The sequence below is a fragment of the Meles meles genome, chromosome 8 (genome assembly GCF_922984935.1).
Source record: "Meles meles chromosome 8, mMelMel3.1 paternal haplotype, whole genome shotgun sequence".
NCBI classification, from domain to species: Eukaryota; Metazoa; Chordata; class Mammalia; order Carnivora; family Mustelidae; genus Meles; species Meles meles.
The window spans coordinates 94,282,078-94,309,435 of NC_060073.1; the positions used below are offsets into that span (position 1 = coordinate 94,282,078).

At 43.1% G+C, this 27,358-nt stretch overlaps 1 protein-coding gene across 4 annotated transcripts in view; it reads right to left on the reverse strand.

The window, feature by feature from the left end:
• Positions 1–27,358, reverse strand: part of APLP2 (amyloid beta precursor like protein 2) — an 84,318-nt gene that overhangs the window by 32,952 nt on the left and 24,008 nt on the right. For all 4 annotated transcript variants that reach the window (XM_046014575.1, XM_046014574.1, XM_046014573.1 and 1 more), the window contains exons 2-3: positions 6,124–6,297; positions 5,102–5,225 (exon numbers count right to left, since the gene is read on the reverse strand). In XM_046014575.1, coding sequence (XP_045870531.1) covers positions 5,102–5,225; positions 6,124–6,297 — 298 coding nt within the window. The remainder of the gene's footprint in view (positions 1–5,101; positions 5,226–6,123; positions 6,298–27,358) is intronic.

The following is a 27,358-nucleotide window of genomic DNA, read 5'->3' on the forward strand; positions in this document are numbered from 1 at the left end:
TAATATATGCATAGAAATATGGATTTATGTGTACGTGTATATGTATATATACATGTATTTCTTAACTCTGTCTGCTGAGTGGGCCTAGAAGCAACAATATCCTAATACACATAATACCCAGACCTGGTTTCTAAATACCATTCTCCCCTGAAAGAAACCAGGGCTTCCTGGAGAAATGGCAGACTCCAGGGGTAGAAGCAGGAAAGTATGGGATCAGCCTGGATAATCTTTTTGTCAAATCTGGACAATGAGTTCATAAGGAAATCAGTGAATGCAGACAACATCTGAACCAGATGATAAAGTTACCACGGACAACCTGTAACTCCTAGTATCATGCAGCAAGATCGATGCATCTGGCATAGCCTCCTCAAAAATACAGAAATCAAAAGAATCGTAAGAGGCGCCTGCCTGGCTCAGTCGGTTAAGTGTCTGACTCTCGATCCCAGGGTCATGAGTTCAACCCGTGTTGGGCATGGAGCCTACTTTTAAAAAAATAAATAAATAAAAGGATCATAAGACAAACCCAAATTGCAAGGCATTTCCACAAAATAATTTGTACTCTTCAAAAATGCCAAGGTTATGAAAGACAAGGAGAGACTAAATGCAGTGTGTGATCTTGAATTAGATCTGACATTACTGGATAAAAGGTGAAACTTGAATAAGGTCTGTAGATTAGATTTAGATCAATGATAATTTCCTGATTTTGATGATGTGGTTACATAGGAGAATGTCCTTGTATCTAGAAAATCTACACTGAGGTACTAAGGAATAAAAAGACATCACTTAAATGACTCAAATGCAAAAACCCAGCAACAGAGAGCGAGGGTTGAGGGTGTTGGGGGAGTAAATACAGTTAATTTTACCGTATCATCAAATGGTAATAGTTGGAAAATCTGAGGAAAGAGTATACAGGAACTCTTTGTACAATTTTCTAAGCATTTTGTAAACTTGAGATTATTTTTAAATTATTCTTTTTTTTTTTAAGATTTTATTTATTTATTTGACAGAGAGAGATACAAGTAGGCAGAGAGGCAGGCAGAGAGAGTAAGAGGGAAGCAGGCTCCCTGCCGAGCAGAGAGCCCGATGCGGGACTCGATCCCAGGACCCTGAGATCATGACCTGAGCTGAAGGCAGCGGCTTAAACCACTGAGCCACCCAGGCGCCCTAAATTATTCTTTTTTTTTTAAGATTTTATTTATTTATTTGACAGACAGAGATCACAAGTAGGCAGAGAGAGAGGAGGAGAAAGCAGGCTCCCCGCTGAGCAGAGAGCCCAATGCAGGACTCCATCCCAGGACCCTGGGATCATGACCTGAGCCGAAGGCAGAGGCTTTAACCCACTGAGCCACCCAGGCGCCCCAAATTATTCTTAATTTTAAAGGCAAAAGCAACTCTAAAAGACTATCACCAGAATGCTTTCTAAGAATATGGAAAAGAGAAAGTGGTGCTAATTATGAATCAAGCTCAGTTCTACTTGGGTGCTCTATGGGGAGATGGGGAGGGGACAGGAGAAAGACATTAAAATCTACTTCTTAAGGGGCACCTGGGTGGCTCAGTCCGTTAAACGTCTGCCTTTGACTCAGGTCATGATTCCAGGGTCCTGGGATCCCTGCTCAGTGGAGAGTCTGCTTCTCCCCCCACCACTGCTCGTGCTCTCTCTCTAACAAATAAATAAAGGAAATCTGCTTCTTAAATGATGACAAGGAAGAATTGGCAGTATTTCTGTCCTGCTACCTCCCTTGAATTCCAGTCTCCTGGTCCTTTACTAGCTTAGCCTTAGGCAACTGTATGTATTTAAGAAGCTGTCCAAATGGATACAGGTATAAACACAAAAAATTGTCTGAATTAAACATCAAAGACCATACAATACTTCACTCGGTGTCCACATGCAAAGAAAGTATTGAATAGTTGATGGTCAAACTGTACTTTATACATTTAATTAGCAACAATATCATTTCACTGTTTGATTTTTTTAAGATTTATATATTTATTATTTGACAGACAGAGATCACAAGCAGGCAGAGAGGGAGGAGGAAGCAGGCTCTCCCCTGAGCAGAGAGCCCAATGCAGGGCTCGATCCCAGGACCCTGGGAGCACGACCCGAGCCAAAGGCAGAGGCTTTAACCCACTGAGCCGAGGTGCCCCTCACTGTTTGGTTCTTAGCACTGAAAAATTCAAACTATATACAGCATATTGGAAAATAAAGCATTAAAATACGATTTCTGTCGTGTACCAGCTATGGTAAGCAGTCTTATCTTCTAATTATCATTAAAAAGTGTATCCTCTGTTCTAGACACGGTCACTGTACCAGAGGACAAAGAGGATGAAAGGAGCGTCCCTGGTTTCACAGTGTTAACAGCAAAGTTGGAGAAAGATCCAGAAACAGATCATCACTGTACGGGGTGACAGATGCAATGGCAACAATAGGAGAATTTCAGAAATCCGCGTATCTGGATAGAAAATATAACCGGGATGAAAAGTTTTCTTTAAAGGAGGAAGCCCCTCACCTGGGTGGCTCAGTCAGCTGAGTATCTGACTCTTGATTTCTGCTCAGGTCACGATCATGGCATCATGAGATCAAGCGCCAACCCCCAACCCCCACCCCCACCCCCATTGGGTTCTGTGCTCAGGGGAGTGTCTGCTTAAGATTCTCCCTCTTCCTCTGCCCCTCCCCCACCCCTGTATTGGCTCATGTGTGCGTCTCTCTCTCTCTCAAATAAATAAGTAAATATTTAAAAATAAAATAAATATTCAGGCAGCTCCTGAAGTAAGCCTTGAAGGGAGAACTTCCCAAGCAAAGGAAGTAGAGGAAAGGCATTCCAGCAATGAAAGTTGGATGGTGCGTGAATGCCACGGTGACGAGGAATGGCATGCAGAGCAGGGGTGGCAGACAACCTAGAAGGTCTGAGCAAAGGCCACATTATGGAGTTTTTAACTAAGCTAGGGAGCTTAAACCAACCTATCTTTTAGGTGAAGGAGAGCTACTAAAGGCTTTTAGGTGCAAGAAAAACAACTCAATCTTCATTTGAGGTCAGAGGGCAAAAGACTAGACAACAGAACAGAGAAGCACCCATGGAGGCCGCTGTCACCATCCAGGCAGGAAAGAACGAACGGGCAGGGACCAGAGCAGCAGGAATCCGATGGGAGGAAAAGGATATAAGCCAGACATTCCCAACTTTCAAGTCATAGCACCCTGAGTGTCTCAGTAATGTTTTATACTTCCAGGCCAAAAGAACACCCAAAAGCTGGATAGTTAGGTCCAACTACTTAGTAAGTCCTTGTGTCCTAACCCCTTAGTGCTTGCTGGGCGCCACATAACTCCGCCAGCACTGCAACTGACTGAATCCCAGCGCGCTTCCTTCTCCTCCCCCTCCAGTTACGTTAGCATGCGCCTGGCTCTTCAACGCAGGAACCACTAAGATACCAGTACAGAAAGATAGGAGGTCACTGAAGGAATGGAGCCATAGGATGCGGCAAGTATGAATACCTCCAGCTAGTAGTCATGGTATGTCTGAGATGTGTCTCCCTTGAAAATCAAAAATACCCCACCACAATGCTCACACCCTAAGTTTACACCAATGCCCTTGGTGCCTCAGTGTGCAGTCTGGGAACCAGGCAGAGAAGCCGTATTGAAGAGGTATGAATCAGGCTTCAAAACTGACTGGATATGGGGAGAGAGAGGTCTCCCAGATCTCCAGACCAAAGCTCGGGATGAGGTATGGAGTCACGACAAAGAGCATGCAGGAGGGGTAACCAGCTGCCAAGTCCTGGTGGGGTGGGGTAGGGTTACAATGCAAAGGGAAAAAACGACTGCAAATACTCTATCTCTTGTCTACAAATACTCAAAAATACACTCCTATTTCAATTAGTTCATGAATTTTATAGAGAGTGAATGAAACTTCATTCCCGGAGAGTTCTGAGAGCCAAGTGGAATGGGAGAACATCCTTAAAACCACACCACACAAAAGGTTTCTGGGTCTCACCCTCCGGACTGCATGATCCTCCATTTTAAAGTGAGCAGTGGTAAGCATGGGCACGGTTCCTCTTTCCCCCTCTACTGAATACTTTAAAACAGTAACTGCTACAAATTTTAAACACTGTTACTTAGTACTTAGTAACTTAGTTACTTAGCGGACTCTTCCTGTTATTTTGATACATGTGAGGTGAGAATGAGAAAAGCAACTTATTCCATTTTAGGAAAGGCTTTAATGAAGGGAGGAAGTAGAGCAAGTTAAATTAATGGCTAAAATTAAATACATCTACGAACTACCCAGAATGCCCGTTCGTGCTATATCTACGTTAAATCTATCATGCATCATCAAAAATCAATTATTTTGACCTTTTAAGCTTCTAAGACCATGTCTGCTCCTGAATCACCCAGACTACACACACGTGAGTACAAACGGATGCCTCAGTGACGCGTCGTTAGGACTATGAAGGCAGTAACTAGGTAAGCATTGGAAACAACTGTTTCTGGGGAATAAAAATTTCTTGCTCAGTTTTAGTTAAGTTAGCTCTATGAACACCAACCACAGGGTCAGACACCCCCACCGCAGTTGTGGGCCCTTCAGAACGGCAGGCGGCACAGGGCCTAGCCCAGGCCTCTCTGAACGTGTGTGTGCACAGGGAGCTGAGTCACTTCTGAAAACTCCCACAAGTCTGGCCTCGCCAGCAATACAGCCTCTCAGTACCTTGCCAAATGTGTGTAGGATTAAGTAAGAGGAAGAGAAGCCTCCATTCCTTGGGCTAGTCGGTAAAACTCACTACTACAACTGGAAAACGGGAATTTCAAACATCAGCATGAGGCAAAGCTGGGCTGCTCTCAGGACAGCACCCTGACTCACGCCGTGCAAAAAGCCCAGCCTTAAAACACAGAGGATGCCCACGATGGGAGAGGTCATGACCATCAAAGATAAATCAACCACTGACCCTAGAAAGCAGTAAATATTCAAAAAGGAGGCCCACAATACACTCCTGCAGCCCTTGGCTCCTTAACCAATGTAGAAATTTCACTGTGGGGCTAGAGAACATTACATGTAAAAATGAGCAACGTCCCCTTCCTGGAGGTTCCTGTAACCAAATGCATCTAAGGGACACTCACCAAGACACTTGAAAGGGATCACGATGTGCGTCTTGCACTGTTTCTTGTCCCTCCGGCACCAATTGTCAACACTGACAGGCTCATTTGCTTCCATCACGTTTGTGATCTGTAGCTCTGGATACATCTGCAAAGAAAAGAAAACACTCGCAAAATAAATGTACTTGATCCATAATAAATGGACATTCGTTTGCAAGTAAGGATGCCTGATGTCATGTCATCATTAAGCTCTATAAATCTTCAACTTCCACTCTCCTACTCCCGGTTCTAAGTGAACACATCCAGTAAAAGAATACTGGAAGCATTAGTTTCCTTTTGACAGGTTGATTTTTGACCACTTCCAATGTGTTCTCTAAAAAAAATAAAAAGGAATCTTTATTTAAGGTTTAAATAAGGATTAAATCTTTATTTATTTTTGTAAAGCAGCAAGCTCTCAACCCAAAATAAATCTATTAGGTATCAAGTCCACTTGTAGGATGCATGTAAATAGCTGAGAAGAAAAACCTATTAAAAGGCAAGTCCATGGAAATGTCTGCTGATGAAATTAGGGAATACTACTTTAACTCTGGCCCTCCATGCTAATCTTGGTAAGAAGCTAAAACATCCCACATCCATTCCTAGGTCAAGTTTTAACCCTAAAGGTAAGTTGAGTCAGACCTGAGATTATCATTTCCAATACTGTGGCTTTCTATAAGCAAGTGGAAAGCCAAGAGAACCAGGCTTTACTAGCATACACATGACATGTTGACAGGTCTGGCCTAACATCCTCGCAGAGTAAGTGGGAAGTCGAGAGAACCAGGCTTTACTTGTATGGGTCCGCCCAGCCACTGTACTATTCCCTCCCAAAAGAACCAAGAGCTCGCTCTGCACACGAGCAAAGCCTTTGACAAGTCTGTCACATCATATATATTTAGAAATAAAAGGCCCGGGGCTCTGTCATTAGCAAGTTGGGTCTTCTAAGGTAAAGAGGTTCAAGTCTGACCCAGAAGAAAAAAGCCGTTTTCCCATTCTAGAAACACTCTTACCTCTTGACAGTACTGAAGAACTTCTTCTTTTGTTCCAAAGCAGCTCTTAGTGCCTGTTGGGTCCGGTTCCCATTTTCCAGTCTGAATGTTCACATGCATATTTAACTTCCCACAAAACATTGCAATTTGAGGCTCGGCGACAGCAAATCCTGTTCCGGCATTAGCTGCAAGAGCCTACCAAAGAGGGGGAAAAATATCCATGTTTACTCCAAAAAGCTGGCACGAAGGCACAGTCCTCCAACGGCTTGTGTGACAGGAGAACTGATCTTTTAAAATTTCATTATTTATTATTTTTATCTTCATAAACAAATCATTTTCCCAGGAGTTAGGCCAGAAAAAACAACTGTTGGACTTAAACGATCAAAGCAAAAGGTCAATGGAAAATCTAACCCCACTCCCCACCTGGATACTTCTAACTTGGGAGCCTATAATCCAACCGCGATCTGCACTAACATGAGCTCATCTATTTCCCATTCCTTAATTAGGAAGCCACAAAAGTGCAGAATGGCTAAAGTTCCAGTAATTCACTCACTCAACAAAATTTTGTTGAACAGCTGCCAGTTTGCAAAGCAACATGCTAAATGCCTAGGTCACAAGAGTGAGCAAAAAGTTATAGTCTCTGCTCTCACGGGACTTAGAGTCTAGCCCAAGAGTCCATACTCACATGTAAGAAAACATGTGATCACATTCCTAGATGTCCTACAAAGGAAAAGAACCCAATGCTGAAGCCGCAGACAGGAAGGCAACTGAACGTAGGGTGGGGTACGGAGATGGTCAGGGAAGCCTCCTGAAGAGCAGTGCTTGCGAGTTCCCACGTGGAGAGAAAGCAGAGGCAGACAGCAAGCAGAAGGACAGAGAGGCACGCGGGGACAAGCCTACACAGTGTGTAGACCAAGAAAGGACTTCTGTCTTTATCACTGAGATGCTGGGAGGTTTTAAACACAAAGTTAATATTTTCAAAATGCAGCTGCGATACTTTTTCCTGGCTGCAGGATGGCAAAGAGACTGAAAGGGAACAAGCATATGCAGGGGATGGCTCAGGAAGCTGGAGTTGCGGACTCGGGAGAGCAGGGGGCGAGTGAGGAGGGAGAGAAGGAAGATGGTACTTGGACGAAAGGCAGTACAGCAGAGAAACGGATATGAGAGGTGAGATAGCACAAGGAGCAAGACTTGGGGACAGATTGGTTTGGGGAGGGCAGTGAGGAAGATGTCAAGCATGGCTTCATCCCTCAGTGAGAGACAGTATCATTCATGGAAACAGAACACTAGAAGGGATTTCATGAACAATTTTATCTTGTATTAGATAAAAAAAAGTCTCCTGTTCTAGAGAAAACAGGCATCCCAGCACCTAGAATTATGCCAATACTGATGGCAACATCCACAATGGAGTTTTGCAGTCTCCCCTAATGTAGAAGTTCTTTCAAAATAAAAATTAAGCAGTTTTTTAAAATGTTAAAAACTGGGCACCTGGGTGGCTCAGTCTTAGGGAGCTGCCTTCCACTCTGGTCATGATCCCAGGGTCCTGGGATCAAGGCCTACATTGGGCTCCCTGCTCAGCGGGAAGCCTGTTCTCCCTCTCCTGCTCCCCCTGCTTGTGTTCCCTCCCTCCCTAGTGTCTCTCTCTGTCAAATTAATAAATGAAATCTTTAAAACATAAGAAAATAAAATGTTAAAAACTTGGTATATAGGGTTAAAGACTGTATGGTCTATTGTGTTGCTCTTTTTTAAAAGAGCAATTAACATAAAATGGTTTTTCAATTAACAGAAAGCGTAGCTTTGACTTTTATAATATATGGAAAATATGCGCTTTCTAAGCAACTCTCATTTATTTGTGTTGATGGATGATATGGACATTAATGGTCCTTCCAATCAGGAGACTGATTTTGGAATACATTATGACCTTTCCTCCAGGAAAAATTTGCCATCCTCCACACATTTAGTTAGGATCTTATTAAAAGAAGCCCACTTTCGACCAGGACAAGAGACGAAAGCACAGACACTTGTTGGATAACTGGGAGAAAGCTAATTTGGGTTGAAAATATTGCCAAGATCAATCAGGGTTGAAAAAAACACCTCAATTAAATCCAAAGAAGAGAACAATCTATCAACTGGAATTGACTGTAGCCCTACTGTGACGATTAATCATTTATTAAAGAAGGCAGATCTTAGGATTCCAGGTAACTGCATATAAAGCTACAGGCTGATAAGAAAAAGAGAAGAGGGGCGCCTGGCTGGCTCAGTCAGTAGAATCAAGCAACTCTTGATCTCAGGGTTGTGAGTTCAGACCCCACACGCTGGGTGTAGAGATTACTTAAAAATAAAATCTTCAGAAAAAAGAGAAAGAACATTCAAGGATACCTGTGGAAAGGAACACACATTTATTTATAGGCAACACTCTAATGGTATATTAATTCAAACCAATCATTAAGAGGGGTAAGCACACACAAGACAGATATGTTCAATGCGTGTACCAAAATGCCTCTTCTACTGGCCGTTCTGCTTTTGAGAGCCGAAGGCAGAGGCTTTAACCCACTGAGCCACCCAGGTGCCCCGAGGGAGAGAGTCTTAAGCAGGCTCCATACTCGGAGCAGAGGCTAACACAAGGCTTGATCTCATGACCCTAAGATCATGACCTGAGCTGAAATCAAAATTCTGACACTCAAATGACTGAGCCACCCAGGCATCCCTTTAAGATTTTAAGTAATCTCTACCCCCAGCATGAGGCTTGAACCTACAACCCTGAGATCAAGAGTCGCACACTCCACTGACTGAGCCAGTCAGGAGCCCCGGCCTTGTATATTTTAATATTAAAAGCAGCTATTACACAAATGGGATTTCGGGTGTGGCAGAACTACTGGGGGGAGGGAGGGCTAACCTCTTAAATTCTAAACATGAAATCATGTAAGGAACAGCGTCCATTAGTTACGTGAGCTCACCCAAGCTACAGACGTGGCATGGTCCAAAGGGTGCAGGCAGCCACTTACCAGCACCAAAGATTATGTTCCACATGTTACTCATTATGGCTGTTGGCTAAAAGACCGCAAGAGTTCCAACTGTATAAATGTTCAGTTTATGGGTCAACCACGAAGGTCAATACATCAGTGATGAGTGCATTTGCTCTTTGTGCTGAGACGGTCAGCATCGCCTTCCCTAAAGAGAGTCGAAACTGCCAGAGGTTAAAGCAACAGGAAGAGGCAGCGAAGCGGTAGCAGCCCCTCACGTCGGTTACCACCAAGAAAGGAGAGTAACTGGCATCACTCCAGACAGCTAATACGCGGCAGTGATTCACTTTTGAGTTCAGAAAGATTAATCCTTGTGGTCATAAGAGACTCTCAAGAAGGTATCATCTGAAATATAAAAAGCCTCTGTGGACCAGGTCTAGGAACCAACAAATCAAACAGATGCCAACCTTACCTAGACTACGGCAGGATCGGTTTTGTTCCCTGATGTTTGCACTTTCCTCTGAAAACTCTTACTCAATGTGCCTCCATTTTCTGAAGCACACGCAGGGCCTGGATCCACTACATCAATGTATAAATCAATCTGTTTCCTGATCTAACATGTTACAAATGGGACTGCACTGCCAAGTCAGCACTTCTGATATCCTGTGAACCTGCAATCCTCTACGAAAGAAAATTAATGCCCCGTTTGGCACTTAAGCCAGTCCTTGTGATCTATGCACACTGCAGCACTTTTAAGGCTTTGAAAACAAATTGCATCAATTGCTTCCCAGCCCAGTGCTTCCATTTAACTTAATAATTCATTCTTAATAAGAAATTCCATTTTATTAATTTGGCTCAGGGAAAAGAGTTCAGCTTTACAAGGACAGAAACTCAACTTGGTAAAAAGTGCTTCTAGTAACATGGTTGAAAACCTGGTGTGGCTTAAAGCCATAAATAAATGTAAGTAGGGGCACCTGGGTGGCTCAGTGGTTTAAGCCGCTGGCTTTGGCTCAGGTCATGATCTCAGGGTCCTGGGATCGAGCCCCGCATCAGGCTCTCTGCTCGGCAGGGAGTCTGCTTCCCTCTCACCCTCTCTGCCTGCCTCTCTGCCTACTTGTGATCTCTCTCTGTCAAATAAATAAATAAAATCTTTAAAAAAATAAATAAATAAATGTAAGTAATCTAAACTGAGCCTAACTTAAATGAGGGCCTTTAATCATCATCTCAAGAGACGCAGCTCCTGGGCCCACCTCAGCCCTGCCGCCCTTCACGAATGGGCTCAGGATCTGCGCAGCAGCGTTCCCAGTCCAAAGTGAAATGCAAGCCCCGTTATTTCCTTCCTCATTGCAGCAATCATCTCAGAATCTCATCTGGCTCTGGGGTTTGGGGAAGTGCCTGCTGTGGAGGGAGCATCTTCTGAAGAGGGCAGTTTTCCCCCCTTACTGAGTGAATCATGTTTCTTCGGACAGGAAGGTGCCCCATTACAAGCAGGCAAGCGCTCCAGCTCGGCCCTGGGAAAGCCAGTTATCGCAGTCCCAGTATGAACCAATACTGACTGAAGTTTGCCTTTGTAACATCTAGTTAGCACCTGCGCAGCGGCGACAGCACTCGTAATCAAAGACCTTCCGTTTGTAAAGAAAAAGTCAGCAAAAGGATAGTCGATTAAAGGGTGCCATGATCCTATACATTCATTCCTGTTTGTTCAAGTTCTGCCTGGCATTTCATGATTCCTAAGTTTAAGTGCCTTAAATCTGTGTCCACCAACTTCCACCCAAGATTTACTTAATTGAGCAAAGTTTTTAAAAAGTTATCGTTTCAAGGTATCCCTGAAACATTGTTATGACTACAAAAGGGAAGAAAAATTACTGCCCAGTGGACACAGGGACACTTCCCTCACCAGCAGTAAGCTAGCTGCGTAAGAGAGCCAATGAGAAAGCCGATGAGAAAGCGGGGCTCTCCCATTTCGGAAGACCAAGGAGAAATGACAAGAAAATTCAACACCGGAGCCAAGACAGGATCCTGGGGCAGGAAAATGACATTAGCGAGAAAACTGTAGTAATTATCTGGATAAGGTCTGAGTCAGTTAGTAATTGTGTAATAGTGTTAATTTCCCAGTTTTAACAATTGCACCACGGTTGCATCAGATGTGAAGATTAGGGGAAGTCCGGAAAGCGTACATACAGGAGAACTCTGTAGAATTTCTGCAACTTTGAGAAAACTCTAAAGTTAGTTCAAAATAAAGTGGTTTGGGTTTTTAAAAATCTTGGGTGCCTGGGTGGCTCAGTGGGTTAAAGCCTCTGCCTTCAGCTCAGGTCATGATCCCAGGGTCCTGGGATGGAGCTCTCTGCTCAGCAGCAAGTGGGCTTCCTCCTCTCTCTCTGTCTGCCTCTCTGCCTATTTGTGAGCTCAGTCTGTCAAATAAAAAAATAAACTGTTAAAAAAAATCTTGTTCATCACCTGCCTGAATTTTGACTATGGCTACATGGTTCCAATCTGTCACAAAGAGAAGACACACTTCTAGGCCAGGGCACTAGCAAGCTATGATCCGAGTAGGCCAATACCTGAAAAACAAACTATTCTGAACACACGAGCATACATCCTAATAGAGTAAAATCCAGGTGTACACATAATAAAATCTCTCTAGAGGGAGGAGAGAGCCCAATATATATGAAAGTCCACTTTCATTACTGTCAAAAGGATGGCTGGAGTTTGGAGCCTTTAGCATATCTTCATCAGCGGTAAAGAAGTGAAGCTTTCAATGTAAAACAAGCTTCAAACATTTCAATCCACTATTTAATAAAATAGCAGGATCCATGTTAAGCATTTTCCAATTTTAGCAGCAAACTGAGAAAATCTGTCCTTAAAAGTGACAGTTTGTATTACACCAACTAAAATCCTTAGCTCTGTGTGTGTGTGTGTGTGTGTGTGTTTTAAACATTTGGACTTAATTCTAATTAGAAACTGGTGAATTAGGTTTAGGGCAAAAAAACTGAATGCAAAAAGCCATTATTCTTCCACTGACATATGCCAGCTGTTAGGTATTATTTTCATAGGCAGTAATTTATACAAATAATCTCTGCTTTATTAGAGCTTTAAATATTAAAGTATAAATGAGGTATCATTTCCAAGATTAAAATGGTTTAGACTGTCTGCAAGGCTTTTTATAGGAACACAGTATTTTGTTCATCTGGATTACACTGGTTGGTAAGGATCCAAGTCCCAAGATTTAAGAGAGGCCTATTATGTGTCCCCGAGATGAGAACGAAGAATCTTCTATAAAGGAAGTTACTGAAAAATACATAAACACATAAAATATTTTATGTTAAAAAAAAAGAATAGCATTTATGGATCTAAAATTCTCAAGTGTACAGGTTCTGCACTGGCTCCTGTGTTTCTTTCCAACTGCCCATAATAGGAACTCTTAAGAAACTGATTTCAGAAGGTATGAAGACATGCCTGGACCAACCATCCATCCTCGGCCCATTCCACCCCGGACCTCAGAGCGAAGTGCCTGAGGTGTGCCCAAGGACAAGGTGGCAGACAATGACTGCGTTTCAGCCCCATCGCTGATGAGCTGTGCGCCTGTGGCAGGTCCCCTAACCTCTCTGGCCCTCAGTTTCTTCATCACTAAGAAGCTGACAACAGTAACTGCTCACCATAGTCTTGTCTTGATGTGTAAATGAGCTAAGATATGCAAAGTGCTGGAAAGAGTTCTTGTTCTATAGAAAAGAGTTCTTCAAATGTTGGTGGCTATTGTTATCAGGCTTTAAATTTCTTTATTTGTAAAATGGGACTCCTAACATACCTACACCTCTCAGGCTTGTTTGGGGATTAAATGAAGACACTGCCCAGAAGCAAGGAAGCCTGATACCTGCCACAGGGCAAGCACTCAGAGGTTAACCTCATTATCGTCAGTGGCTCCTCAACATTCAGCTCTCTCCAGCTACGACTGCAGCACTGGGGCTGAAATTCCGAGTGTGCGGGGAAGAACCCCTCAAGTCCCCCTGGCACTGGGCATCCTCCCCCAATCCAGGATAGCATGAAATGGGCTTCAAAGACTGCACAGGCCTTCTCTGCCTATTAATCTGGACATGCTTCAAGGAGGCTGCAGTAATGCACCACATTTTCTTCTGTGGGAATTCAGGTTGACACAAACAATTTAATACCGCCCCACCATTTAGAAGAAAATCACCGGGAGTTGCTGGCTTCCTGGCCCTGGTCCAGCTTCCGGCTGGCACGGAAGCCAGGTCAAGATGAATCTGCAGTTACCACTGAGACATGCTGTGATCCAAAGAGCACTGTGTAAAAGTTATTTCTCCAGATTTGTGTTCTTGAGAGCACATTCCCCCTCAACTTACTAGCTACCCAACCCCATGGAATAATCTCTCTTTGTTAGTTTTCGCTTCTGTGCAACATAAATACGGTGCTACGCAAATCTGGGGTATTATAATAAACAACACCCACAGTATTTGAACTTTGGTTCGCAGTTAACACTACAACAGACAAAACTCCACTTTGCTGACACTCCCGATGCCTAAGGACCGTGGCTTGGAAACAAAGACAGCTTCCTCACGAAGAGGAATCTGTGGGATTCCAAAGCCAGGCCGTATTCAGGTCCTATGTTCAAGGCATGTTAACTGCAGAAGCCAGAAAGCCAGGAGGCTTGAGTATTAATATAAGATGATCTAAATGGGTGTGAACTTGGGCTTAACCTCTGAACTCACTGGCCAGCATTAGTTGGTTCTTTACTGAGGGTGCTAAATAAATAGTGTGGGCAGCAGGGTCAGGGGAATGTGTAAGGGATATGCTTCTTAAACCTTAAAAGAGGGAAATGATTTTAAGTAACAAACATCCAGAAGTATTACTGATTAAATATTAATAATTAACATCACATATAATTAATATCACAGATGACAAATAATATCAAAAAAGAACCAAACCAACAGAAGAAATAATACAAATGATTGCGGGGTAGGGGAGTGTTCTGTGGGCTATCCAAGCACAAAGCTGGCAATATTCTCAGAAATTATAAACATGCTTCCTCTGGCTGATCAAATGCTTTTATAATATTGTTTATTTCAAGTGCATTAAGCCATAACCATTAAAAATTAGGCACTATTTTAGCATTTTTCAATTATCTCATGTACCTAATGTAGTAAGTTGCATCTCCTTTAAAATATTCTATTTCACTAAAATAGATACTCAACTTAGTGATTTTACCAAAGCTAACTTGGGAAATTATTCACATGTCAGCTTTGGCTAAAACGCTGACTTCCAGAAGTTGCCACCGCAAACATGAATAGCTAATGTCAGAGATCTGAAATTGATTCCACTAGGTCTCCTTTCCTTTACTATATTGAGGAAAGATAAGAGCTCAGGTCATGATCTTGGAGTCCTGGGACTGAGCACCCACAATGGGCTGCTGGCTCAGCAGGGAGTCTGCTTGTCCCTCTGGCCCTCCCCGGGCACGTGTTCTCGCTGACTCTCAAATAAATTAAAATCCTAAAAAACAAAAACAACTGAAAACATTCACATCTTAATATGTAAGATGGCTTTTATTTGCCTTTTAAAGTGGAGGTTCCCTAACACTCATTAGAGGGCTAATAAGATTCAGGACAAGTGTTCAATGGCCTGAAAAATGAGAACAAACAAAGGTTTGGTGTGCACGTGTGTGTGCATGCACCTGAATGTATAAGGATATGGAATTGCTGTCTTCTCTTCAGCAAAGAGTGCTCTGAATTCTATGATTATTTTTATCTTTTGTTTTAAAATTTTTTATAAAATGATAGCAATAGTAACCTGATAGTATTATTAAGAATTAATGGCCTAGGGGTGCCTGGGTGGCTCAGTGTTAAAGCCTCTGCCTTCGGCTCAGGTCATGATCCCAGAGTCCTGGGATCAAGCACCACATTGGCTCTCTGCTCAGCGGGGAGTCTGCTTCCTCCTCTCTCTCTCTGCCTGCCTCTCTGCCTACTTGTGATCTCTCTGTCAAATAAATAAATAAAATCTTAAAAAAAAGAATGAATGGCCTAATCTAAAAATTTCTTAATTTTTTACTTTTTTATGAAAACCAACGGTTTGGTGCTTTCTTTCTGAGGTTCAGCAATGTTGAAATCCAATAAAGGGCAGAAATCTTTAGATGAGTAACCCATTATCTGTTTATGACTAGAAAATAAGACATTTTGCCAAAATGACTTCTACAGAGCAGAGGGGGAGGACATTACATTTTAAATTACAAATGGCAATGTCTATGTGCTGTTCTGCTAACCACTCTACTACGTTTACTAGGTGCAAGCCATATTCAGATACCAACCATGATGAAGCAAATTACTTTAACTTCTAATGTCCATTAAAACAAATGTGAAAATAACAAAAATACGAAAGAGCTCCACCCTCCCCCCAAGTTCAAAGCAAGTCAAAAAGGCATCTTTCCTATGATTTATGTAGCATTTAAATTTAAAAGTAAATACAGACTGGATTATCAGCTCACACCAGATCTGCTTGCAGACAATGATTCTTCCTGTCTGGGACCCGTGCCCATGTGCATTATTGTAATTATCAGCAATTTAAAAAAATAAAGTAATAAAGCTAGTATGAGCTGCTGGTCGGTATGTTTACTGCTCACTGCCTCGACCATTAATTAACCTTCCTGGGTTCAAGCTACTGGAGCTCCTAAATAAATGCATCAAGTAAAAAGAAAAAATAAAAAGGACGTAGTAAGCGTGGGTGTGAACGCACATGAACACAAAGGCACCCCCACCATGGGAGTACAACCCCACTTTGTGCCACATGTCAGGTGGGCCTCTGGGGAGCTGCGTCCACTCTTGCCCTGCCTGATCCATCCCCCCCAACATTCTGAATCATCGCAAGTCAGAACACATCAATCACTCCTCTGTGCCGGGAGAGATTCAACTGCTCCATCACCCAGCCCCGGGCTAGCACCACCCTTCTGGTCCCAGAGATTCAACTGCTCCATCACCCAGCCCCGGGCTAGCACCACCCTTCTGGTCCCGTCAGGGCCTTTCCTGCTTCAGGGCTCTCCAGTCCCCTGTGCTTCCCCCAGCAGGCACATTCTCAACCGTCAAGACTCCTCTCAAAAGTGCACCCTCTGCAGGCCCTTCCTGATGACAGTCCTCAACCCACTGGTTGTTTTCCCTTCCCCTCTAGCAATCTAAACTCCCTTGCCAATTCACCTGTGGGCAGGTCCCTTCTGCTAGAATGTGAGGTCCTCAAGCGGAGAGGCCTCCTGTGGTTTTCTTCCCATGGTATCTGGAAACATCTGGAAACTGGACCCAGGATACAGTAAGTACTCATCTGGAGCCAAATAAGCAACTGACTTGAAAGTGCACTTTTGTTTGTTGTGTTTTTTTTTTTTTCCTCAAGACATTTAAACTATATTAATTAGCAGATATCACTCAGCATTTTTTTTTAAGATTTTATTTATTTATTTGACAGACAGAGATCACAAGTAGGCAGAGAGGCAGGCAGAGAGAGGAAGGAAAGCAGGCTCCCTGCTGAGCAGAAAGCCCGATGTGGGGCTCGATCCCAGGACCCTAGGATCATGACCTGAGATGAAGGCAGGGGCATAACCCACTGAGACACCCAGGTGCCCCACTTGGCTTTTTTTTTTGTTTTAAGATTTATTTTAGAGAAAGAGAGCACATGCGAGTGGGGGAGGGGCAGGAGAGGGAAATGGAGGTGGGGGGGATCTCAAACACATTCCTCCATCAACAGAGGAGCCAAATGCAGGGCTCGCTCTCATGACCCTGAGGTCATGACCTGAGCCGAAACCAAGAGTTGGATGCTTAATCAACTAAGGCACCCAGGCAGCCCATCTCGCAGCCATTTCTAAACAATTAACAATATACAAGTTCCAATGAAGATCTATAATGATAAATTAAATGAAAAGAAAAAACTTATGCAGTGTAACAAGCGTCCTTTTTTTTTTTTTTTTTTAAAGTAAGCTCTGTGCCCAACGTGGGGGCTTGAACTCACAACCCTGAGATCAGGAGTCACAGACTGTGACTCCTGATCTGAGCCAGCCAGATGCCCCAAAAAGTTTCAATTTGTAAACAACAACAAAAAATTTGCTAAGTACATCCACATACACAGGCTGAAAGGCCACATAACAGATGCTTGTACTAGAAGAGCAGCCCCACCTCAACAGGCCCACACTCCTGAGAGGCTGCACTTGCAGCCTTTCCTCCACTGACCTCCACATGCTGACTAGCACACTTTATTCCTGTATCCTTTTCGGTCCAGACATTACCTAGTAACTCCCTAGGAAAAAAGGGTGTCACTCAGGAGCTCCTGGGTGGCTCAGTCGGTTAAGCATGAGACTCTTGATTTTGGTTTTGGTCAGGATCTCAGGGCGGTAGGATCAAGCCCTGGTCGGGCTCTAGGCTAAGTGCAGAGCCTGGTTGAGAGCCTCCCCCTCCCTCTGCCCCTCCTCTCCTTCTCTCAAAAAAAGAAAAGGGTGGGGGGCTTCACTCAGAAACCACCATACCCTATGTTCACGCACTCACATCCCCCTGCCCTGGTGGTCAAATCAATACTCCTACTTACACTACTGTAGGAAAGAAAAGTACTTTGATTACAGTTCCTTTCTTGGGCATCTATTTCCCCCCTTAGAGACAGCAACTGCACCTTTTCTTTCACTTGCTTGGTTTCACAGGTGCTGATCACTCTGGCTCTGAGGCTGTGAGAAAGGTCTGCAAAGCTCCCTCAGGACAGTCGGATGCAAGAGGTGATCCAATGGTTTCAATTCCCTTTTTCTTCAAGACGGGCCTCCCCCAGGCCTGTCATTTTCCTATTTCAGAGACACTGGTTATCTTTAAACCTGCGCACAACTGCCATTCTTAGGGCTTGGATCACAAACTCCCTCCCCCTTTCTCCTGTTCCTGACTCCATCCTTTCCTCTGTCTTGACTTACTGCCTAGCTTAGAGGCTCGCACCTCTGACAGATGCCCAAGAAAGGGGGCATGGCAGCAGTTTCAAACATGACGGGTCTCAAAACAAGTTTTTATTTTATATACACACTTTAGCACTAATTTGGACGAGAACTAAATTGTAAGCCAGACGCAATTTTCCTTCAACATTTAAGGCATGAAGCTACTATCTTCCAGCTTCCAGCGCTGCTGCTGATAAATCTAAGGGAAATCTGATTCGGCATCTTCTGTGCAGCTCTTTCTTCCTGTATGAAAATAAGTTCTAAGATTCTTCCCAATCTCTGCTATTCTGACATTTCAACATAATGTGCCTTTGGTGAGTAGGGTTCTGTCCCCGACCTGAGCTCTCTGCGGACCAAGTCAGCCTGGACACACTCAGTCCTACATGTCATCTCTGTTCTCTTCCTGAAATTCTGACTCCGTGCTTCTCAGAGCCTCTACATCAATCCCCTGCTTTTCTTAATTTTCCTTTCTAGGTTCTTATTGTTCTCTCTGAAAGATTCCCACTGTATTTTTAAATTTCTGGTGTCATGTTTCTCATCTTCAAGAACTCTTACTCGTTCTCTGCCTACTTTTACTACAAATTATGTCACAGACAGAATACCCTCCCCTCCTTGAAGTAAGTATCAAGAACTTATCGGAAATTATTTGTTCCTGCCTTGTCTTCAGGTTGCTTTATCCCCCTTCATCTGTTTTGTTCTTGATCATGTTCATGGCGTTCCTGCACTCCTTGGTGTTCCTAAGCCATCTGATTCAATATTTAAGAAGAGGCACTAAAATGCTGGTTAGAAAGTTTGGGGTTTTTTGAAAAGAGATTATTTATAGGAGAGAGCGTGAGAGCAAGCGAGCACACAAGTGGGGGTGGAATGGGAGGAGAAGACAGAAGGAGAGGGACAAAGCAGACTTCCCGCTGAGTGGAGAGCCCAACCTGGGAGCTTGATCCCAGGACCTTGGGACCATGACACCAACTACAGGCAGATGCTTTAGCTCTGACTGAACCAACTGACTGAACCACCCAGATGCTCCTGGCTAGAAGTTTTCTGTACATGGTTAGGACCAGTCAATGAGTTACCTATACAGAGAGAAAGGCAGCAAGTTCCCTGCCTGGTGCCCACCAGCCTGGCTGTCAGCAGACTGGTGGCCCAGTTAAGGAGACTGCCACTTCTCAGCCCCTCATCTTCTGCTGGGCCTGCTGTCTCCAGGTAAATCAGGAGAAGTCCTCTTCCCATGCGGGGGTGGGAAGGAGAATGACACAATGAAAGGGATATTCCTGGGCTGATTCCCCACATTTAGTTTCAACCCCTTCCCCTACCCACTCAGAAGCCCTGACACTTCCTGTTCCTCAGTCAAGTCCTGTTCTGCAAATCAGTTTGCTTTCAGTTGGCCTCTCCCCCTGCATTTACATTTCAGTTCCTTCTGGTCTGCTAATAACTCTGCTACTCAGGGTCCATCTGCTTTCCATCTTCAAAATTTCTTTCCAGTCCTTTGTCTTTGTTGGCTTATTCATACATTAAATATATCGAAAGCTAAGCCACATTCTCTCTCTCATCAGGACAGTCAGAACAACTAGAATCATCCACTTGCATCTTTTGAGGTGCAACAATTCAGAAGCTGCCAAATATGGATGTACCTGAAAACTAGAAAGTATGAACAACGAAATCATAAGCCTTTTTTGATTATTTAAACATAATGCCCATTAATTAAATAAAAGTCTGAACTTTTACTCAAAGATTATTTCACTGGGGGTGCCTAGGTGGCACAGTGGGTTAAGCGTTTGCCTTCTGCTCAGGTCATGATCCCAGGGTCCTGGCATTGAGTCCCACATCGGGCTTCCTGCTCAGCAGGAAGCCTGCTTCTCCTTCTGCCTGCAGCTCACCCTGCTTGTGTGCGCCTTCCTCTCTCTGACAAATAAATAAAATCTTTTAAAAAAAAATGACTCCATTGGATCACTTTAAAATTATGTTATAGTCAACATACTACTGGTTGAAGTGTATCCCTACCAAACTCATATTTGAAGTCCTAACTCCCACTACCTCCACATGTGATGTTATCTGGAAATCAGGTCAGTGCAGATGTAATTAAGATGAGGTCATACTGGAGAATGGTGGGCCCCTAATCCAATATGACTGATGCCCTTATAAAAACGGAAATGTAAAGACACATACACACACACAGGGAGAAAGCCATGTAAAGGCTGGAGCCATGCTGCCAAAAGCCACGGAACCTCCAGAAGCTAGGAGAGAGGCCCGAAGAGACCCTTCCAATAGCACTTTCAGAGGGAGCGCCATCCTATCCTCCCAACAACTTGGTCTCGGACATCTAACCTCCAGAACAGTCAATACATTACTCTTCCTTCAGCCACTCGGTTTGTGGGACTTGTGACAGCAGCCCTCGCAAATGAGTACACTGGGCAAACTAGTAAGACTCCAGATCTGCATCTGGGGAGCTCACAGTCTTAGAGACAGGATCCAGGCCCTGAGAAACCGAGAACTACAGTCTAACACATGCATTATGAATGAGAGGTGAGGAAGTGGAAACTGAGTGTGCAGTGTAATCTGAGAAGAGCTACAGCAGACACAGGTACAGGGCGGGGCACAGGAGAGAACAGCTCTGGGGGGAGGGGAAGGGCCAAGTCTTCAGAACCTCTCCTCCAGAAAAACTGGGCGCTGGCTCTCTTCCAGCTCCAGGAGGACTTTATTTTTATTTCCAGGAGGCATATTTTTGAAGGTGGAAGGGTGTGATGTGGAAGATCAGGTAGAGATAAGGAGGTCAGCTAGGATGCCACTCCATTCCCCCAGGATAAAGGCTGATGAACACACACCGAGGCAGTGGGCAGGAAACGGCCTGGAGAAATGTCTAGAGGATTTCGATAAGAGAGATGAAAGAAGCATCAAAATGATGCCAACTTTCTAATTCTGGCAACTAGGGAGCAGTGCAACTAGTAATCAAAGGAACTGAAAAGGGCTGGAAGGAGGGGGCTGGAGATGGGCGGACTTCAGAGCTGGATGCACTGGATTCGAAATGCACCCGCGTCACCACAGAGGCCCAACTGGAGATACTGGACGAAAATACAGGTCAGGACCTCCAGAGGGTAATGTGGGCTGAAATCATGAATTTGCAATTTAATAACAGGCTGAAAGAATGTTAAGCCCAGAGAATAGGTAGGATCATCTGGGGCGACTGTATTTAAAAAGGACAAGGAGGATCAGGTGGCTCAGTTGGCTAAGCTCAGGTCATGATCTCAGGGTCCCGGGGTCGAGCCCCACATCAGGCTTCCTGCTCAAGGGGGTGTCTGCTTGTCCATCTCCCTCCTGCTCATGTGTGCGCTCTCTCTCAAATAAATAACATCTTTAAAAAAAGAGTAGGAAGATACACCAGAAATCAATCAATCTCTCCCTCCTGCACAAAGAAGAAAGCCCAAGTGAGGACACAGAGAAAAGGCAGAAACTACACCTGCTGGCACCCTGATCTTGGACTTCCAGCCTCCAGAAATGCGAGAAAATTTCTTCATGTAAACCACCCAGTCTGGGGCGCCTGGGTGGCTCAGTGGATTAAGCCACTGCCTTCGGCTCAGGTCATGATCTCAGGGTCCTGGGACTGAGCCCCGCATCAGGCTCTCTGCTCCGCAGGGAGCCTGCTTCCCTTCCTCTCTCTCTGCCTGCCTCTCTGCCTACTTGTGATCTGTCAAATGAATAAATAAAATCTTTAAAAAAAAAAAAAAAAAAGAAACACCCAGTCTGTGGTATTTTGTGATGGTGGCCCTAGCAAACCTAAAACAATCACATCACTATCACACTGCGTATGAATACAGTGTTCAAAGGAAAGTTTGTGCCTTGGCTACAATAGTACAAAAAAATTTTATATTGAAATTAAAACATTTTACAATACAAATTAATAATTTACTCACTTTGTAACACGAATATGCAGAAGACTTTAAAAGCATAGTGTGATGTGAACTGGCTACAAAAACTACAAGAAAAATCTGTAGAATGATGTTTGATATGGATTAAGTTTAGGCTTTATTATTTATTTATCACTTATTATTTATTTATTTATTACTTTATTATTTACTTTGCCAACTGTAAATTTCATGAAATCTAAATAAAAATCAAGTATTTCCAATGAAGAGTACCATCCAATTTGAGATATGGCTATAAATATAAAATATAGGCAGAACTTCAAAGACTTAGTGTGTAAATTTTTAAAATGCAAAATAACTCAATTTTATTACATGTTGATTTTATAACATGATTTTACACACTGAAGTGATTATATATCTCAGATATATTGGGTTAAATAAAATCAAACTAATTTCATCTAGTTTTGCTTTTCTTTTTTTTTTTCTTTAAAGTAGGCTCCACATTCAACATGGGGCTTGAATTCACAACCCTGAGATCAAGAGTCACATGCTCTATGAACAAGCCAGCCTGGTTCCCCTATTTTTTGGTTTTTAAAAAAATGTCAACTAGGAAAATTTTAACTTATATACATGACTTGCATCTATTTCTGTGAGACAGTTCTGTGCTCAATGTTGTTAACATTGTGCTAGAAGGTATGACCCAAATGACCTTTTTCATTCACCTTTACGTTCCATATAAATGCATTTTCCTTTCTTTTATCATGAAGTCTAAGGCTAGCAAGAGTTTCCAGTGATCAGAAGAATGGGGTAGGTACTCAGAGAGTTCCTTCAGAAATCTTCAAGTTGCCAAGAATTAAATGGGTTAAGAGCCACAAAGCTTCCCTGAAAAGGCTAGACTAGTTCAAAAGAGACAAGGCATTACAAGTAAAATAATGAACAGGAGTTAGATAGGAAGAAGTCATTTCTTGAGACATTTCTCCTTTTAGGAGATTCAATATTAAAAGCCGAGGGTGTGTGTGTGTGGAGGATTCAGTATAACTTATGTAAGTGGGTTAAGTGCCAAGAGCCAAAGTTCTTATTTTAACCAACTGGGCGGGGGTCAGGGGGACAGTGGACACTCTCCTTCATCCCCCAAACTTCTTAGATCCACAATTATGAAAGGTACCATCACTGAGACATCAACAAACAAACCCCTCTTCTTCCAGGCTTCTGATAACCACAGAACAAAATCCAAGGGCCATCCAAAGACTATAAAAATAACCAGAACAGAGCGTATATGATATGATGTTCACATCCCACAGGAATCGCTGATTCAGTTATTTTTGTTTTAAGTCAGTAAACATTTCAAGGGAGTAGGCTCTAAAGACAATAAAATGAACAAGTCACAAGTCCTCATATGCATCGATGCTTCACTTGGTAGGGCAGACAATTCTGTAAACAAAATAATCCTAATAAAGAAGGAAATCTTCTTCAACTCTGTCATGTCATATAGGAGGTCCCCAACTTCTGTCTGACTGGTTTCTAAATGACAGTTAAAAGTTAAGCCCGGGTGCCTGGGTGGCTCAGTGGGTTAAGCCTCTGCCTTCGGCTCAGGTCATGATCTCAGGGCCTTGGGATCGAGCCCCCTATCCGGCTTTCTGCTCAGCATGGAGCCTGCTTCCCCCTCTCTCTCTGCCTGCCTCTCTGCCTACTTGTGATCTCTCTCTCTCTGTCAAATAAATAAAATCTTAAAAAAAAAAAAGGCTGAAATAAAAGGGGCAGTGATGGTACCCCTGGTTTCTACAGGTGTAATATTGTAAACTGGGAGTCTATTTCTGAACAATTATGAAAAAAAGAGAAAAACGAGCAGACACAAGCGCTATTATAAACTTAAGTATCTCGATCATAAAAGTTCTTTTGGAGTGTTTCCTTCATGGGCTAGAGTGGCTGAGGCTTCTTAAAATATTTAAATCTAAGGAAGTACAGAGAGATGACATCTTTTCCTGGAAAACTTCCCTGGAACAAGCTACAGTATCCTTTGTGGCTCCAAAAACTTAGGTATTTCCTTCAAGTTTACACACCTGGATGATTCATTACACATGAATGCGTCAGTCAATACAAGGAAGGAGTCAGGCATTTTTCCAAAGATACGTTGTTAGTGTACCTATTCCTTCCTTATTCCTAGTGTATTTATTCCTTACTTCTAAATTTAGCTAACTTTTCTGGAAAACTCTAGCATTTCCATACCCCTTGTAGCCTTTCCGAGTGCTGATTTTCTTAAAAATCCACCTCATCGCTTTCTGCCCATGGCCGCCGCCGAGTAAGCATCGTTAAAGTCTCCCCTCCCACGGCCGTCATGTCTAAGTCAGAGTCTCCCAAAGAACCTGAACAGCTGCGGAAGCTCTTCATCGGAGGTCTGAGCTTTGAAACAACCGATGAGAGTCTGAGGAGCCATTTTGAGCAATGGGGAACACTTACGGACTGTGTGGTCAGGAGAGATCCAAACACCAAGCGCTCCAGAGGCTTTGGATTTGTCACAGATGCCACTGTGGAGGAGGAGGATGCAGCCATGAACGCAAGGCCACACAAGGTGGATGGAAGAGTTGTGGAACCAAAGAGGGCTGTCTCAAGAGAAGATTCTCAAAGACCTGGTGCCCACTTAACTGTGAAAAAGAATTTTGTTGGTGGCATTAAAGAAGACACTGAAGAACATCATCTAAGAGATGATTTCGAACAGTATGGGAAAATCGAAGTGACTGAGATCATGACTGACCGAGGCAGTGGCAAAAAGAGGGGTTTTGCTTTTGTAACATTTGATGACCATGATTCTGTAGACAAGACTGTCATTCAAAAATACCATACTGTAAATGGCCACAACTGTGAAGTAAGGAAAGCGCTCTCTAAGCAAGAGATGGCTAGTGCTTCATCCAGCCAAAGAGGTCGAAGGGGTTCGGGAAACTTTGGTGGTTTGGTGGTTTTGGTCGTGGAGGTGGCTTTGGTGGGAATGACAACTTTGGTCGCGGAGGAAACTTCAGTGGTCGAGGTGGCTTTGGTGGCAGTGGAGGTGGTGGTGGAAATGGTGGCAGTGGGGACAGCTAGAACGGATTTGGTAATGATGGAAGCAACTCTGGAGGTGACAGAAGCGATAATGATTTTGGCAATTACAACAATCAATCCTCAAATTTTGGACCCATGAAAGGAGGCAATTTTGGAGGCAGAAGCTCTGGCCCTTATGGTGGTGGAGGCCAATACTTTGCCAAACCATGAAACCAAGGTGGCTATTGTGGTTCCAGCAGCAGCAGTAGCTACGGCAGTGGCAGAAGGTTTTCATTACTGCCAGGAAACAAAGCTTAGCAGGAGAGGAGAGCCAGAGAAGGGACAGGGAAGCAACAGGTTACAACAGATTTGTGAACCCAGCCAAGCACAGTGGTGGCAGGGCCTCGCTGCTACAAAGAAGACATGTTTTAGACAATACTCCTGTGTATGGGCAAAAAAACTCAAGGACTGTATTTGTGACTAATTGTATAACAGGTTATTTTAGTTTCTGTTCTGTGGAAAGTGTAAAGCATTCCAACAAAGGGTTTGAATGTAGATTTTTTTTTTTGCACCCATGCTGTTGATGCTAAATGTAATAGTCTGATCATGACGCTGAATAAATATGTCTTAAAAAAAAAAATCCACCTAATCATTTTTTTTTCCTGCAGCAATCAAACCATCCTTTCCTTGGGCTAAAAACCTCTTTCCTTTGGCTAAAAACCTTTTTCCTTTGATGATTTACAGACACTGCCCACACCAACCGTAATTACTTACTCTTTATAATAACATGCCTTTTTAATTTTAATTCAAACACATCAATAAAAGGCAGATGACAGCTTGGCAACCATCAGCAAATTCCAAACTATTGTATTTTGGATGAAAAACTGACAACCATCTTGCTAAACTGATTTTATGTATTTCCAAATAGTTAAAGTCACACCAAATAGTAAAAGGCCTTTAATTCTTTAATGTATCACTACAAGCCACAATAAAGCCTCAATTTTGTATGTGTATGTATGTTATGCATACACAAACATATATATGTACGTATACACAAATTCAACAGTTCTTCAAAATTTACCCAATGAAAACTGAATATAGTTTGAGAGCAACAACAACCACACCAAAGTATGAAACACTAGCTCTACTACAAGTGTTTATATGTCCTTACTAGATTAGCCTCTACATGATGTCAACCCAAACACTGTAAGAAAATTATTTCTACCAACAAAGTGCCCACACCGTAACACAGCCATGCCCACACAATGTCTCCTCAGCATTTACGCACAGAGGTAATTTTCAGCACATACGAGAACTTGTGTAGCACACATTATTTTGTCTACAAAAATCTCTCATTTTTCTCCTAAACAGTCTTACAAAGTCATCAGAACTAGTTCACCTTAAACCCTTCAAAGACTGGCAGGTCAAGCAGCTATTTATGTATAGTAATATCTGGTATCTTAGTACCTCAGCCAAATTTGAGCAATCCAGGTTGGCGTGTATCAGAATGACTCTCCTTTCACTCTCCTTGTCTCTTGGGAACAGCTATTAAGTAGCTCAATGAAAGAATTTTTGCAACTCATCTCTAAAACTTAATGCCAGGATGTAATAAGTGTTCCTATTAGGTTAAAGTGACTTCTCTGGCCCTGAAAAAAACTGGATTCAAACATTTCTAAGGCTACCAGTTGCCTACACAACATCACAGAAGCCCTGTGTTAATCTCAGTAATATTTAACATAATAATCTACTTGGCCAACAATGAACTCAACCTATGATGGTATAAAATAATGCAACGTTATCAATCTTCTGATCACTTGTCTCTCTGCTTTCTTCCAAACACTTGCTCCCATCCTGTCCCAAATACTGGATATGGCACTGATGTGATATCCAAAGAAATATATCCTCACAAATTACCAAGTAAAAAGAATGCTAAAAATACTATAGTTATAATATTATCTTCTTAATAAGGGGCACCTGGGTGGCTCAGTTGGTTAAGCATCTGACTTGGTTTCGGCTCAAGTCATGATCTTGGAGTTTTAAGATCGAGCCTGCATCAGGCTAGGCTCCGTGTTCAGTGTGCAGTCTGCTTGTGATTCTTTCCCACTCCCTCTGCCCATTCCCCTGCTTCCTTGCTTGTTCTCTCTCTCAAATAATAAAATCTCTAATAAAAGTAAAAATAGGGGCGCCTGCGTGGCTCAGTGGGTTAAAGCCTCTGCCTTCGGCTCAGGTCATGATCCCGGGGTCCTGGGATCGAGCCCCGTATCGGGCTCTCTGCTCCGCGGGGAGCCTGCTTCCTCCTCTCTCTCTGCCTGCCTCTCTGCCTGGTTGTGATTTCTCTCTGTAAAAAAAAAAAGGGAAAAATAATAATGTATATGAAGCAACCATCATTACCTCAAATGGGACTTGAAGTTTATATTCTATTTCCTATAGCTTCTTGGAGACATAAATGCTGCTCTCATAATATCAGATTA